The sequence below is a fragment of the Scyliorhinus canicula genome, chromosome 2 (assembly GCF_902713615.1).
Source record: "Scyliorhinus canicula chromosome 2, sScyCan1.1, whole genome shotgun sequence".
NCBI classification, from domain to species: domain Eukaryota; kingdom Metazoa; phylum Chordata; class Chondrichthyes; order Carcharhiniformes; family Scyliorhinidae; genus Scyliorhinus; species Scyliorhinus canicula.
This window is the reverse complement of record NC_052147.1, coordinates 90,849,743-90,866,682: the sequence shown is the minus strand read 5'-3', so window position 1 is coordinate 90,866,682 and position 16,940 is coordinate 90,849,743. Positions and strand designations below refer to the sequence as shown.

The 16,940-nt window shown below is 51.0% G+C and overlaps 1 protein-coding gene across 1 annotated transcript in view; it reads right to left on the bottom strand.

Annotated features, from left to right (window-relative positions):
* Window positions 1–16,940, bottom strand: part of sptbn5 (spectrin, beta, non-erythrocytic 5) — a 332,093-nt gene that overhangs the window by 197,844 nt on the left and 117,309 nt on the right. The window contains exons 28-30 of the mRNA XM_038790252.1: window positions 14,434–14,597; window positions 13,504–13,636; window positions 6,169–6,314 (exon numbers count right to left, since the gene is read on the bottom strand). Coding sequence (XP_038646180.1) covers window positions 6,169–6,314; window positions 13,504–13,636; window positions 14,434–14,597 — 443 coding nt within the window. The remainder of the gene's footprint in view (window positions 1–6,168; window positions 6,315–13,503; window positions 13,637–14,433; window positions 14,598–16,940) is intronic.

The window sequence follows — 16,940 nt, the reverse complement described above, 5'->3', positions numbered from 1 at the left end:
GTGCGGGTCCTGGGCGCCGCCATCTTGGGGAACAGACCTCACCTGGGGATCCTGGCCACCGGCTTCCACATCTGCCACGCAAGGTCCCTCCAGCATGGAATCGGACAGCGACGACGGATTTTCTCCACGGCTCGCGGCCGTTCACCCCACATATGGATCCTGGCCACCGACTTCCACATCTGCCACGCAAGGTCCCTCCAGCATGGAATCGGACAGCGACGACGGATTTTCTCCACGGCTCGCGGCCGTTCAACTCGACCAGTCTCATCCACGCACGCTCGCCAAAACGACTACGCTGATCCACCTCAACGGCCACAAGACGGACTGCCTGCTGGACTCCGGGAGCACGGAAAGCTTCGTTCACCCTGACACGGTAAGACGCTGCGCGCTCCCTGTCCATCCCGTAACACGCAAAATCGGTTTAGCCTCAGGTTCGCACTCCGTCCACATCACCGGGTGCTGCATCGCGGACCTCACGGTCCAAGGGAAGGTTTTTAAAAATTATAAATTCCTTGTCCTCCCTGACCTTTGCGCACCGGCACTCCTAGGACTGGACTTCCAGTGCAACCTGCAGAGCTTGACTTTTCAATTCGGCGGCCCTATACCCCCCCTCACTGTCTGCAGCCTCGCGTCCCTCAAAGTAGACCCTCCCTCCCTGTTTGCTAACCTCACCCCCGATTGCAAACCCGTCGCCACACGGAGCAGACGGTACAGCGCCCAGGACCGATCCTTCATCAGGTCCGAGGTCCAGAGGTTGCTGACGGAAGGGGTCATCGAGGCCAGCAACAGTCCCTGGCGAGCCCAAGTGCTGGTGGTCCGGACGGGGGAGAAAAACCGGATGGTCATCGATTATAGCCAAACCATCAATCGGTTTACGCAACTGGACGCGTATCCTCTCCCCCGTATCTCTACCATGGTAAACGAGATCGCGAGATACAAGGTCTTCTCAACTGTGGACCTTAAGTCCGCTTACCACCAGCTCCCCATCCGCGCGAGTGACCGACTGTACACCGCGTTCGAGGCTGACGGGCGCCTCTACCACTTCCTTAGGGTTCCGTTTGGCGTCACGAATGGGGTCTCGGTCTTCCAAAGGGAGATGGACCGAATGGTCGACAAGTACGGATTACAGGCTACCTTCCCGTACCTTGATAATGTCACCATCTGCGGCCACGACCAGCAGGACCATGACGCCAACCTCCAGAAATTCCTCCAAACCGCAAAACTCCTTAACCTCACGTACAATAAGGATAAATGCGTGTTTAGCACCGACCGCCTAGCCATCCTCGGCTACGTAGTGCGTAACGGAGTGATAGGCCCCGACCCCGAACGCATGCGCCCCCTGATGGAACTCCCTCTCCCAAATACCCCCAAATCCCTCAAACGCTGCCTAGGGTTCTTCGCATACTACGCCCAATGGGTTCCCAACTACGCGGACAAGGCCCGTCCCCTCATGCAAACCACGACCTTCCCGCCGTCGACGGAGGCCTGCCAGGCCTTTAGCCGCATCAAAGCGGACATCGCAAAGGCCACGATGCGTGCCATCGACGAGGCCCTCCCCTTCCAGGTCGAGAGCGATGCTTCAGAAGTAGCTCTGGCGGCCACCCTGAACCAAGCGGGCAGACCCGTGGCCTTCTTCTCCAGAACTCTCCAGGCTTCCGAACTCCGCCACCCATCTGTGGAAAAGGAAGCCCAGGCCATAGTCGAAGCCGTGCGACATTGGAGGCACTATTTGGCCGGCAGGAGGTTTACCCTCCTCACAGACCAACGGTCAGTAGCCTTCATGTTTGATAATGCACAAAGGGGCAAGATCAAAAATGACAAGATTTTACGGTGGCGGATCGAGTTGTCCACGTACAACTATGATATCTTGTATCGTCCTGGGAAGCTCAATGAGCCTCCTGATGCCCTGTCCCGCGGTACCTGCGCCAGCACGCAGATAGACCGCCTCCGCTCCCTCCACGCAGACCTCTGCCATCCAGGGGTGACCCGCCTACACCACTTCATTAAGGCCCGCAACCTGCCCTACTCTATCGAGGAAGTCAGGACAGTAACCCGTGACTGCCACATCTGCGCCGAGTGCAAACCGCACTTCTACCGCCCCGAGCGCGCACACCTGATCAAAGCATCCCGCCCCTTTGAACGTCTCAGCATTGACTTCAAGGGGCCCCTTCCCTCTAACAACCGCAACATTTACTTCCTGGCGGTTATCGACGAACACTCCCGCTTCCCCTTCGCCATTCCCTGTCCCGACATGACCACATCGACCGTCATTAAGGCCCTACTCTCCATCTTCTCACTGTTCGGCTACCCCGCGTACATTCACAGTGATCGGGGGTCCTCATTTATGAGCGACGAGCTGCGTCAATTCCTGCTTGACAGGGGCATCGCCTCTAGCAGGACGACCAGCTATAACCCCCGGGGTAACGGACAGGTCGAGCGGGAGAATGGTACCATCTGGAAGACCATACTACTAGCCCTCCGGTCTAGAAATCTCCCTATTTCCCGATGGCAAGAGGTGCTCCCCGATGCACTGCACTCTATCCGCTCACTCCTCTGTACTGCAACTAATCAGACACCTCATGAGCGTCTTCTTGTTTTCCCCAGAAAGTCGTCCTCTGGATCCCCTCTCCCGACGTGGCTGGTCACCCCCGGACCCATCTTGCTCCGGAAGCATGTGCGGGTGCACAAGTCCGATCCGTTGGTGGAGCATGTCCAGTTACTCCACGCTAACCCGCAGTATGCGTATGTGGAGTACCCCGACGGTCGGCAGGACACGGTCTCCCTCCGGGACCTGGCACCCGCCGGCGTGCAGCCCCCCCCCACCACAGACCCCCCCTCCCCTTTTTCACCCCAGCACCCCACTCAGCTTCCCCATCCCTCATCCATGGCGTCTCCACGGCCAGCTCAGGTGACGGAGACTACTCGAGGTCTATCGCTCCCGGACTCCAGGACATCAGCAGGACCATCAGCCGATCCGACGACTCCTCCTCCACTACGGCGCTCGGCCAGGACGTCAAGGACCACCAAACGACTGATCGAATCCATCTAGAGTTCTACGGTCCCATGGACTTCCTTTTGTAAATATTGTTATGTCTGGGCCAGTGGCAAGCCCCCAAATTCGACAAGGGTACGGAGAGAAAATTATTCTCCCGACGGCTACTCATATCATCAGTTCTTCCCCCCCCCCACCCCGGGTCTCGTTCACACCCCCCCCCCCCCGCCTTCCTTCTCCGTAAGGGGTGAATGTGATGATATGATCTGCATACTCGTCTGCCATTGGGCCAGAACGTCGGCTTACCATTGGCCCTGGTCGGTCATGTGCCTCTCGACCGATTGGCCGAGAGGCTGAGTTAACCACGCCTCTATCAACGAGGTATAAATGCTCAGAAGCCTGACGATCGGCCTTTTCCACTGTAGACGATCGCCAGGCTGTGTTCTAGTTAATTAAAGCCTGACATTGGTAAATCACTCGCCTCGCGTGCAATTGATGGTGCATCAACTCTCAGACACAGCACCCTGTGATCCCCTCACTCTCAGACACAGCACCCTGTGATCCCCTCACTCTCAGACACAGCTCCCTGTGATCCCCTCACTCTCAGACACAGCACCCTGTTATCCCTCACTCTCAGACACAGCACCCTGTTATCCCTCACTCTCAGACACAGCACCCTGTGATCCCCTCACTCTCAGACACAGCACCCTGTGATCCCCTCACTCTCAGACACAGCACCCTGTTATCCCTCACTCTCAGACACAGCACCCTGTTATCCCTCACTCTCAGACACAGCACCCTGTGATCCCTCACTCTCAGACACAGCACCCTGTTATCCCTCACTCTCAGACACAGCACCCTGTTATCCCTCACTCTCAGACACAGCACCCCGTTATCCCTCACTCTCAGACACAGCACCCTGTGATCCCCTCACTCTCAGACACAGCACCTTGTGATCAGCTCACTCTCAGACACAGCACCCTGTGATCCCCTCACTCTCAGACACAGCACCCTTTGATTCCCTCACTCTCAGACACAGCTCCCTGTGATCCCCTCACTCTCAGACACAGCACCCTGTGATCCCCTCACTCTCAGACACAGCACCCTTTGATTCCCTCACTCTCACAGCACCCTGTGATCCCCTCACTCTCACAGCACCCTGTGATTCCCTCACTCTCACAGAGCCCTGTGATCCCTCACTCTCAAACACAGCACCGTGATCCCCTCACTCTCAGACACAGCCCCCTGTGATCCCTCACTCTCACAGCACCCTGTTATCCCTCACTCTCAGACACAGCCCCCTGTGATCCCCTCCTCTCACAGCTCCCTGTGATCCCCTCACTCTCAGACACAGCACCCTGTGATCCCTCACTCTCACAGCACCCTGTGATCCCTCACTCTCACAGCACCCTGTGATCCCCTCACTCTCAGACACAGCCCCCTGTGATCCCCTCACTCTCACAGCACCCTGTGATCCCCTCACTCTCAGACACAGCACCCTGTGACCCCCTCACTCTCACAGCTCCCTGTGATCCCCGCACTTTCACAGCACGCTGTGATCCCCTCACTCTCACAGCACGCTGTGATCCCCTCACTCTCACAGCAGCGTGATCCCCTCACTCTCACAGCTCCCTGTGATCCCCTCACTGTCAGGTACAGCACCCCGTTATCCCTCACTCTCAGACACAGCACCCTGTGATCCCCTCACTCTCAGACACAGCACCTTGTGATCAGCTCACTCTCAGACACAGCACCCTGTGATCCCCTCACTCTCAGACACAGCACCCTTTGATTCCCTCACTCTCAGACACAGCTCCCTGTGATCCCCTCACTCTCAGACACAGCACCCTGTGATCCCCTCACTCTCAGACACAGCACCCTTTGATTCCCTCACTCTCACAGCACCCTGTGATCCCCTCACTCTCACAGCACCCTGTGATTCCCTCACTCTCACAGAGCCCTGTGATCCCTCACTCTCAAACACAGCACCGTGATCCCCTCACTCTCAGACACAGCCCCCTGTGATCCCTCACTCTCACAGCACCCTGTTATCCCTCACTCTCAGACACAGCCCCCTGTGATCCTCTCCTCTCACAGCTCCCTGTGATCCCCTCACTCTCAGACACAGCACCCTGTGATCCCTCACTCTCACAGCACCCTGTGATCCCTCACTCTCACAGCACCCTGTGATCCCCTCACTCTCAGACACAGCCCCCTGTGATCCCCTCACTCTCACAGCACCCTGTGATCCCCTCACTCTCAGACACAGCACCCTGTGACCCCCTCACTCTCACAGCTCCCTGTGATCCCCGCACTTTCACAGCACGCTGTGATCCCCTCACTCTCACAGCACGCTGTGATCCCCTCACTCTCACAGCAGCGTGATCCCCTCACTCTCACAGCTCCCTGTGATCCCCTCACTGTCAGGTACAGCACCCTGTGATCCCTCGCTCTCAGATACAGCTCCCTGCGACCCCCTCACTCTCAGACACAGCCCCCTGTGATCCCCTCACTCTCACAGCACCCTGTAATCCCCTCACTCTCAGACACAGCACCCTGTGACCCCCTCACTCTCACAGCTCCCTGTGATCCCCGCACTTTCACAGCACGCTGTGATCCCCTCACTCTCACAGCACGCTGTGATCCCCTCACTCTCAGGTACAGCACCCTGTGATCCCTCGCTCTCAGGTACAGCACCCTGTGATCCCTCACTCTCAGGTACAGCACCCTGTGATCCATCGCTCTCAGATACAGCACCATGCGATCCCTCGCTCTCAGATACAGCACCCTGTGATCCCTCGCTCTCAGATACAGCACCATGCGATCCCTCGCTCTCAGATACAGCACCATGCGATCCCTCGCTCTCAGATACAGCACCATGCGATCCCTCGCTCTCAGACACAGCACCCTGTGATCCCTCACTCTCAAACACTTCACCCTGTGATCCCCTCACTCAGACACAGCTCCCTGTGATCCCCTCACTCAGACACAGCACCCTGTGATCCCTCACTCTCAGATACAGCACCATGCGATCCCTCGCTCTCAGATACAGCATCCTGCGATCCCTCACTCTCAGAAATAGTACCCCATGATTCCCTCAGCCACAGATGCATCACTTGTAAATTAGGTGGAAAATAAATTATTGCTTCATCTTTGATGTAACACAGTGGTTCTACCTCAGCACATCATGTCTCTGTGAGATTTCCTGGGCCTGAGGATGGCCCTTGTCAACCAGCTTGTTCACCAAGGCCTGTATGTCCTGGATCCTCTCTTCACCAGTTTCCAATTGGTGTAAAAATGCTTTGTATAATGCCCTCAGGTGCTAACAAAACAAGAACACGCCAACACATCAATGAGTATACTCCCTAATCCATACTTTGAGAGTAGATTAAAGGTGTTGATGTTAATGGACCCCCTCACCTTTCGTAGTTGATTTAACAGTGGACAATATGAAACTGGTGGTTATAATTACTCATCTCTGGATGTAAAGTTGGGGGAGGTTATAAAAGACGGTGTGAGGTGCTCCGAAGTGTGAATGTACAGGGCATACCTCACGAGGGCGCGGATGAGCGGCTCTTCGACGGAGTGGAGGATGTATGTGAGTGATGTGGGGCCCCGCAAACCATGTATATATATTTTGGTCTTCTCTGAAGCTGGAGAGGTATTGGAGGGATGTTTTCAGTGCCATCTCGGGGGTAGTGCACGTGAACTTGGAACCAGGGCTCCTTGGGTGTCGGACCGCCCAGGGCTGCAGGCAGGTGTGGGGCAGATGTTTTAGCCTTTGCATCGCTGATCGCCCGGAGGCGGATCCTGTTGGGGTGGAGGTTAGCTTCTCCGCCCTTGCCTCGGCTTGGCGGGGAGGCGGGGGGGAGCGTTGGTTGCCATCGAACATTAGGAGGCGAGAGGGGGGGTCGGGGTTATTGTTGTTCTTGCCTACTGTGGTGAATCACAGTAGCGTAATTCACACTGTATTACACATGTTGTACTATGTCTCGGTAAGCTCGGCACACGAGCAGTTGCGCTGCTCTGCCACTAGGGGGAGATGCACTGGGAGTGTACGGGAGTTTGTACTGGGCTCCACCCTTGGCTCCACCCACGATTCCTCCCCCTAACCGGAAGTATAAAGGTTGATGCTGAGAGCCTGCCTGCCAGTTCATCTGGAATTCATCTTGTCACAGGCAGGCTCTGTTGTAAGACGATTAAAACCACTGTTCACTTCTAACCACGTGTCGCGTGAATTGATGGTCTCATCAACTACACGGTTTTCTGATTGTTTGTTAATTTTCTTTCTTTTTTACTTGGAATGCCCGGGTGATGTTTTGGTCGGTATACGGAAGGGGATGCGGTTTGGGGGATTGGTACTGCAATTATTTTTGTTTGTTTTCTTTTGTTGTTTATTTGATGAAAATGTTGATAATGAGGAGAATAAAAAGATTTTATAAAAATATATATACCACTACTCATCTGTGCTGCAGACCGTCATTCTATCCCTCACTTGGGAGGAAGTCCACCCGTAATCTGATTGGCTGGCGGCTCTCTAGTGCCGGCAACAAGAGAAGGTGCACTGGGCAGAAGTGGAAGTTCATCAAGACCGCAGAGTCAGAGTCCCCGGAGGGCACAGAAAGGAGAGATCTTGGGGCCTCAGAGTGAGGAGAGTAACAAAGGCTTGGGGATGGATATGGGGATTTGGGGTGTCAGAGGATAGGCTGGGGGTGAGGTAGAGGTCAAGCGGCCACTGTCATAATGTACACCAATATATCATAGTGCAGACACACACTGATGGATACACACAGGGACCAATCAACATGTACAAACACCGCAGCCAATCACCAGTTAGAATACACACACTATAAAGGCAGAGGGCACCACGGTTCCCGCTCATTCTGGGTGCTGCCTCTGAGTGTAACAAGAACCCATCCAGCCCAGCACAGACTGACACCACGTGCTGAGAGAATCAACTGGTTCGGACAAGGCTTAGGTCTCTAGTTTAAGTTAGCATCATTTAGACCCACAGTCATCGTGTGTTAGTTAGTTAGAGGTAGTTAATAAAATTGAGTTGAACCTTCATCAGTGTTGGAAGTGTCTGTTCATCTCTCAAGTCTACACTAGCCAACACTTCAGCCACCAGACCTTAAGGTGGGAGGGGACGTCCGAAGTTACAAGGGGGCTTTTGATGGAGCCTCCCCCCCTCCCAGCCCAAGGCCTAGAACTGATCATATTCAGGCTTCCACAATACCTGGGAAATCCTCCCACCAACCTAAAAATGGAGGTTGGGCAGGAAACGTCCCTTAAGTAAAGGGTCTCAATTGGGGTAAGAACAGGCAGCCTGCCTGAGGCCTCACCTGCCCCAGGTAATGTCACTGAGAGGTCGGGGCGGCAGAAGTCTAGCAGGAAGCCCCTTTGTGCTATTTCACACTCCCTATTGCCTAAAAGCCCACCAGCTGGCGAGCGTGAAACTTACGTCAATGTTTTTCTGACTAAACAGAAATTTGCTGCGGTGTTCGCCAGGCTTGGTCTTCAGATGTTATATACGGGGCAGTTAGCACTGTTGCTTCACAGCATTGGGGACCCGGGTTCGATTCCCGCTTGTGCCACTGTCTGTGCGGAGACTGCACGTTCTCTCAGTGTCTGTGTGGGTTTCCTCCAGCTGCTCCGGATTCCTCCCACAAAGACGTTCTTGTTGGGTAATTTGGACATTCTGAATTCTCCCTCTGTGTACCCGAACAGGCACCGGAATGTGGCAACTAGGGGATTTTCACAGTAACTTCATTCAGTGTTAATGTGAGCCTACTTGTGACACTAATAAAGATTATGATTATTAAATGACTTGCACTTGGATATAGATAGAACAGTTTTGAAGTTGGCTGACAATACAGCATATTATCATAGAATTCATAGAATTTACAATGCAGGAGGAGGCCATTTGGCCCATCGAGTCTGCACCGGCTCTTGGAAAGAGCACCCTACCCAAGGTCAATACCTCCACCCTATCCACATAACCCAGTAACCCCACCCAACACTAAGGGCAATTTTGGACACTAAGGGCAATTTATCATGGCCAATGCACCTAACCTGCACATCTTTGGACTGTGGGAGGAAACCGGAGCACCCGGAGGAAACCCACGCACACACGGGGAGAATGTGCAGACTCCGCACAGACAGTGACCCAAGACGGAATCGAACCTGGGACCCTGGAGCTGTGAAGCAATTGTGCTATCCACAATGCTACCATGCTGCCCATATTACATAGTGAGCAGGAGGATGTGGATAGATTGATGAAGTGGACAGGCACATGGAACTGCAACTTAATGTGGTTAAATTTGAAATGATGGGAAAAATAACTGGAGAAGCGGTATCATCTAAACGGTGCAACTTTGAGGAGTTGCAATATTCACAAATCATTGAAGGTGGCAGGACAAGTTGAGAAAGCGGATTAAAAAAGCAAATAGGATACTTGCCTTTGTAATTCTGAGTATTGATTGGAAAAGCAAAGAAGTCATGCTAATTCTCTACAAATCTCTGGTTAGTCCTCAGTTGGAATATTGTGTCCAATTCTTTAAGATGGCTGTCCAGGTCCCAGAGATGATACGGAGGGGATTTAGCAGGATTATAGCAGGGCTGAGAGAGTTCGTTCATGTAGATGATGTGTTGGGTGCTCTGGATCCGTGGAACAAATACAGGCTACCAACACTTAAAATAGTACAACACTATTTTATTAAGCTAGAAACTTTCACTGTGGGTTAACACGATGTTAGATTAAACTAAAGACCTGTGCCTATCCTAACCAGTCTAATCACTCAGCACATGGTGAGGATCTGTGCTGTAAGCTGTAAGCTCTGTCCTTCTGAGAGGCTGCATCCCGAATGAGCGGGAAAACTGATGCCCTCTGTCTTTATAGTGAGTGTGCTCTAACTGGTGATTGGCTGCGGTATTGTGCGTGTTGATTGGTCCTACTGTATGTCCATCAGTGTGTGTGTGTGTCTGCACCATGGTATACCGGTGTATATTATGACAGTAGAGAGATTGGAAAAGCTGGGATTTAGAAAAAAACTGAGATCAGAAAAAGATAGGGGGAGAGCTAATAGAAGCATTCAAAACTACGAGGGGTTTTGGTCGAGTAATAAGTAGGAAACTGTTGTGTGCTGTCAAATTTGATTCAATCGGTTCAGCCCATGGCTGATAACATCATTAATTAATGTATCCTGAACCCAAGGACCACAATGTGGGGCTGAACAGGGTGCAGAAGTTGGGGCAGAGGGCATGAGTGGGGGGGGGGGGGGGAAGGAGGAATGGAATGGGGCAGAGGGCACAAGTCGAGGAGGAAGGGTGAGCTGGGGTGGAAGGCACGAGAATAGGAGGAGGTACAGCGAGTGTGAGCTGAAGAAATGGGAAAGACCAGGAAACATTTGCAGTGTGTCTGAGCTGAAGAAATGGGTACAGGTTTGAGGAAGACAGCAAGAGAGGTTTGCAGTGGGTATGAGCTGGCAGAGGGCATGTGGGTTGGGGGACATGGTGGGGCATGGTGGCACAGTGGTTAGCACTCATGCCTCACAGCACCAAGGACCCAGGTTCAATTCCAACCTTGGGTGACTGTCTGTGTGGAGTTTGCATATTATTTTCGTGTCTGCGTGAGTTTCCTCCGGGTGCTCCAGTTTCCTCCCACAGTCTAATGATGTGCAGGTTAGTGGATTGGCCCTTGGTGTCCAAAGATGTCCAGGTTAGGTGGGGTTATGGGGATATTGGGGATGAGTGGGCCTAGGTAGGGTGCTCTTTAAGAGGGTCAGTGTATACTTGATGGGTCGAATGACTTCTTTCTGCGCTGTAGGGATTCTATAACAGAGGAGAGTTGCAGAGGCAGAGATACAGAGTTTCTTCAGCAGGGGAAGTTTGGTTTCCTCCAATTGTAGCTCTCCCTTTAACTGCTTGATGATGCTCTCGCTCTGGGAAGAAAGCTAATGTGGGAACCTATCGCATTCACCAAGGTCTGTGTTGATGGACAAGCTGTGTGTGATGTGATTGTGGCAGCAGAGTTCTGAATGATTTGTTGTTCCTGTAGGGTAAAACTGAAGAGTTTGTCTAGGTGAGAAAAGGAAACGTTGAGTTTGGGGGTACACCACAGATTCCAGACGGGGTGGGGGTGGATTCAATGGGAAATCCCATCAACAGCGGTAGGCTGCGACACTTCCGGTGACGGCAGGCGGGAGGCAGCCGCACTTTGGAGGGCTCCCGTTCGGGAACAGCATTGTCGGGGGTTAACGCCCGGTCCTAGGGGCAGCGAAGGCAGTAAAAGTCGGGAGAAAGCACAGGGAAGGGAAGTGTCGAGGATCAATTAAAAAAAACGGCCGTGAAAACAGCTGAAAGTCCATCGGGGAGCGGAAAGGTCACCGCGGGGTCGGTAAAGAAAATGGAGGCTGGAGCACCGGGGAGGCCGCATTGCTTACGGCTGAAGAAATAACTAAGGTGATGGCCGTGGAATTTGAAAGGCGGTTCACAAAACACATGGAGGCAATGAGGAAGGAGATGGGGGCGGTTTTGAAAGTGCTGGTGGAGGAGGCGATTATCCCGGCGGTGGCGAGCGCAGTGGCGGAGGTGCTGGAGCAAGGTGAGACGCTGAAGGAAGTGGAAGAGACATCATTGCAGCACAGCGATCAACTTGCCTCGATCGGGAAGGAGATGCAGAACGTGAGAGAGATCAACAAGGATCTGGGAGGAAAAATGGAAGACCTGGAAAACAGATCCAGGCAACAGAATTTGAGGATTGTGGGGCTGCCTGAAGCAGTGGAAAGCCCGAGGCCAACTAAGTATTTTGCCACAATGTTGGCGAAACTATTGGGGGAGGATCCCTCCTGATATGAACTGGATTGGGATCATCGGTCGTGGTGCAGTGGGCTGGAGCTGGTATACATGTATACCAGGAATTTACGGTGGAGCTGGCGAGGAGATGGGCTGCCTTCACCGGGTGAAGAAGTCACTGTACATTAGCAAGGTGCAGTGTAGCATTGTATATCCAGCGAAGCCGAGGGTGACCTACAAGTTCAAGGACTTTTATTTTGGGACGGCGGAAGCAGCGGAGGAGTTTGCAAAGGCAGAAGGACTGTGGCAGAATTGAGAAATGGTCATGTACCGACATAGCCTCACGACTGTATTTTTTCTTTTTTGTTTCACTGGATGCTGGTGTATGGGCTACAGGAGCCAACGTTGTGTATATTTGGACAAGGAAAGAAATGGGACTTTCATTGGTAATCAGGGTTCTTTGGGTTGTGGGTGTGTATGCGGGGTTTGTGTGCTAAAGGGACTTCTGGGTTTTCCTGGGGCCGGGCAAGGGGGAAAGAGACTCGGGCGGGGGCCTCCACGCTGGCCGGTTTAAGCCAGCCAGTGAATGGGGGTGAGGTGGGGAGAGGGGCTGCGGCCATCGGAGTCTGGCAGAACAGGGTCCGAGGGATCTAGCCGGGGTGGAAAGTTGGGGGAAAGGAACCAAAGTTGGGGGGAGGAGTTTTACAAGAGGAATTGGAGGGGAGGAATTGGGGGGGTTTACAACTCTCGGGTGTCATTTACGGTACTCTTTCAGAGGCTGGATGGCATTGAGTGTCAGGGGGAGAGAGGGGGTCTCATAGAATTTACATAGAATTTACAGTGCAGAAGGAGGCCATTTAGCCCATCGAGTCAGCACTGGCTCTTGGAAAGAGCACCCTACCCAAGGTCAACACCTCCACCCTATCCCCATAACCCAGTAACCCCACCCAACACTAAGGGCAATTTTGGACACTAAGGGCAATTTATCATGGCCAATCCACCTAACCTGCACATCTTTGGACTGTGGGAGGAAACCGGAGCACCCGGAGGAAACCCACGCACACACGGGGAGGATGTGCAGACTCCGCACAGACAGTGACCCAAGCCGGAATCGAACCTGGGACCCTGGAGCTGTGAAGCAATTATGCTATCCACAATGCTACCGTGACGCCCATAGGTTAATGACTCTATAGGTTAATGGTGACCATGGGCGATTCCAGACTCCTTTTCCTTTTTCTCCTTTTTTTTCCCACCGTGGGAGGGTTTGTTTTATTTGATGCATATATTGACAGGTGGCCCGTTGTTTGGGGTGGTGGGAGGATGGGATCGTCGTTGACGTTAAGGGTATTGACTTTGTATTTATTACCTTTTACTGCTTGTTGGGGGATGTCAATTTTGAACGAAAATGTGAAAATGGAGAATAAAAATATTTTTAAAAAAACAGCGGTAGGCTGCCTCCTGCCACCAAAAAACACACCGCGCGAAGGCCAGAGAATCTCGCCCGTGGTTGAGTGTTTCAATGATAGTGGAATGATGTAGAGTTCTACATGGATGGTACTTCAGGAATTCAGAATAGGCAGCTTGTGACCAACAATGTGATGTTCATTTGTAAAAGTGATAAGAAAGTTGTGAATGGAGAGTTCATGATTCAGGAAGGAAATAAGGTTGGTCACAGGACTGGGGAGGACAAGTCACATTGTGCAGAAAACAAACATTACCAGCACATGTTGGTAGTCATTCCCGTAGTCCTCGGAGCTGGCCGTTTGCATCTGCTGTGTAATCCACGCCTCAAGTTCCCCAATTTCTCGCAGGTACTCATGGAATCCCAAAGTTTCTTCTAATTTCTTCATCCTGGGAATTAAAATCATTTCCCGTCAAATCAGCCTCTCATCTTCAAACTTGTTCCTGCACATCAAGTCACCACCACAGCATTGAATGTCACATGCATCCACATACAAATCATTTGCACATACACATACACACGCATACACACACGTTGGATAAAGATATGCATGTAAAAATCACATCCATAAATCTCTCTGAAGGGTCACCTGGGAAGAAGTTGCTCATTCATGATTATTCTTATATTCAGTGTATTAAATCATACTGTTATCATTGCTCAACACCCATCATTTTGTAACTTTTACAAATGGGCAACATTTCAAAGCTTATGAACCTTATAGGCATGATTTAACTAAATGGGAACAAAGTTCCCTAGTGAGCACGTACAGGTGAACCAGGTACCACCCTGTCGAAAAGGCATGCACCTCGGGGGCCTCCGATCCCCAGAGAGACCCCCACGTGTGCCGTTCAATTTGGTCCCCGTTTGTGGAGACCAGGACCGAACGGCGTTTGCCCGAATTTATGAGGCGAAGGGGATGGATCCCAATGCCTCAGGTAACTGCATATTAGGGTGAGGCTAGCTGTCGTGCTCAGATATGCATATTTACCAAGAAGTGGTCCCACCCACAAAGGGCGGGATTAACATTGCACTGTTGCGAGTTGGGTAAATCCCAGGAGCGGGGTCTCCCATCTTCTATCGGCCACATTGCACCATGGTGGCTTTTCGCCATGAGATGAGGCCTGTTCTGTGCTGTACTGTTCTATAAGGCGGAGGTTATAGCCCATTAAGCTCCTAGTCCATGTACCTGACTGTTGAACGCTCCCGCAATTCCTTCAACTGCTTACGAATCTGTTCCTGAGTCTCATCCACCATGTCAAATGTAATAAGTCCTCTGAGCGGAAGATCCTCAGAAACCCGGTGTAGCTGCTCTGCGAGGCCATAGTAATCCTGGATTTGCTGCTCCAGAGCCTGAAGATTAAAAGAGTGCAAGAGGCAAAAGAGAGGATCGAGTTCACACCTCTATTATCCATATTCTAACGTGAAACCAGCGACACCCAGCAGAAATGCCACCATCCTGGAGGTGGGAAACCCAATGCTTGGTAATTAGATCTCAATTCATTTTTGTGGGGAACAAGGAGATGGCAGAGAAGTTAAACAGATCATTTATGGTGGAAGATATTTGGAAAATCCCATTAATACTAAAGAATACGGAGGTGGGGGGGGGGGGGGAATTAAATACCATCACCATCACTGGAGACGTAGTATTAGACAAACTAATGGGGGTAAAGGCAGATAAGTCCCCTGACCCTATAGCTTGCATCCTCGGATCCTAAACAAAATAGCTACATAGTGGGTGCATTGTTTGTAATATTCCAAAATTCCTTGGATTCTGGAGAGTTACCAGAGGATTGGAAAACTGCCACTCTTATTCAAAAAGGAGGGAGGCAAAAAGCAGGTATCTATAGGTCGATTGACCTCACATTAATTGTTGGAATCAATTATTAAGTAATAGCAGCACATTTGGAAAATCATAATTTAATCAAGCAGAGTCAGCATGGCTTCATGATAGGGAAATTGTGTCTGACTAATTTATTTGAGTTTTTTGAGGAAGTCTCAACCAGAGTGGATAGAGGGAAACCAGTAGATGTGTTGTATTTGGAATTCCAGAAGGTGCTCGACAAGGTACCTCACAAAAGGTCAAGTCATAAGGGCCCAAGGCGTTGGACATCGTACATTGGCATAGATAGAGAATTGGCTGATGGGCAGGAAACAGCGAGTGGGGATAAGGCATTCATTTTCAGGTTGGCAACCTGAAACCACTGGTGTTCCACAGGGATCAGTGCTGAGACCACAACTGTTTACAATATATGTTGACACAAAAATAGGTGGACAGGCAAGTTGCGAGAGGGATACAAACAGTTTGCAAAGCAATATTGATCGGTTAATGTGGGAAAATGTGACGTTTTTCATTTTGGAAGGGAGAACAAATGAACAGTGTATTATTTATGGAGAAAAAATACAGAAAGCTGCAACACAAAGTGACTTTGAGGTACTTGTGCATGAAACACAGAAAGCTAGCACACAGGTACAGCAGGGAAGCTAATGGAATGTTGGCCCTGATTTCAAGGGGGTTGGAATATAAGAGTCGGGAAGTCTTGCTGCATCGTACAAGGTACTGGTGAGACCACATCTGGAGTACTGAGAGCAGGTTTGGTCCCTTTATTCAAGGAAAGATATTATTCCATTGGAGATGGTTCAGAGAAGGTTCACGAGCTTGATCCCCGGTTTAGAGGGATTGTCTTATGAGCAAAGGTTAAACAGGTTGGAACTCTACTCATTGGAATTTGGAAGAATGAGAGGTGATCTCATTGAAACAGAAAGGACTCTTAATGGGCTTGACAGGGAAAATACTGAGAGGATGTTTCCCCCCTTGGCAGTCTAGGACCAAAAGGGCATCGTCTCAGAATTAGGGTTGCCAATTTAAGACCACGTTGAGGAGGAATTTATTCTTTCAGAGGGTTGAGGGTCTTTGGAACTCCGTTCAGAGAGCTGTGGGGGCAGAGTCTTTAATATATTTAAGGCTGAGACAGATAGATTCTTAAAAGCAAATTACTTCGGATGCTGGAATGGGAAACAAAAGCAGAAAATATTGGACAATTAATGGACTGCATTAAGAGCAGCAAATTGAATCGGCCAGATTGGCCTCCTTCTTCACTGTACAGATTCTACGAAAACATTCGGTAGCATTCTAGATTCCAGAGAATTCGAGATTAGGAAAATAAATCTTTCCTCCAACCTTCCCTTGGAGCCTTGTTGGCATTCTGTTCTAATCTGTTATAATCATGGCTTTGTGTAGTTGTAGGAAAATCTAATGGCTGCGTGACACAGAAGATTTCAACTGTAACTGAAATGACCCCTGTAATGGCAGCTCCTTCCCCAATGTTGTGTTACTAATGCATCTCCGCTGATGTTAATCCAGGTCCCTCACTTTGTTACTCACTGTACCCCTCTCGAGGCACCCTGTGTTATTGACTGCATCTTTACTGACGTTAATCCAGCTCCCTAACACTGTCATTCAGTAACCCCCTAACCCCAGTTATTGATTATAAACCCCTCTGTGTTTTTAAAACCAAATCTAAATAATGTATTTAACAGAGTCAGAGACCTGGGGTGAGGTGTAGTGCAAAGGGATAATGTAAATATTCAGTCTACATCATCAATGATGTGAGATCACACGACAACTGGGTATGCTGTGAGAGAGTTCTATGTGAAGCCTCGTTCTGAGACTTATCCTGTATACAGTTAGAAAAA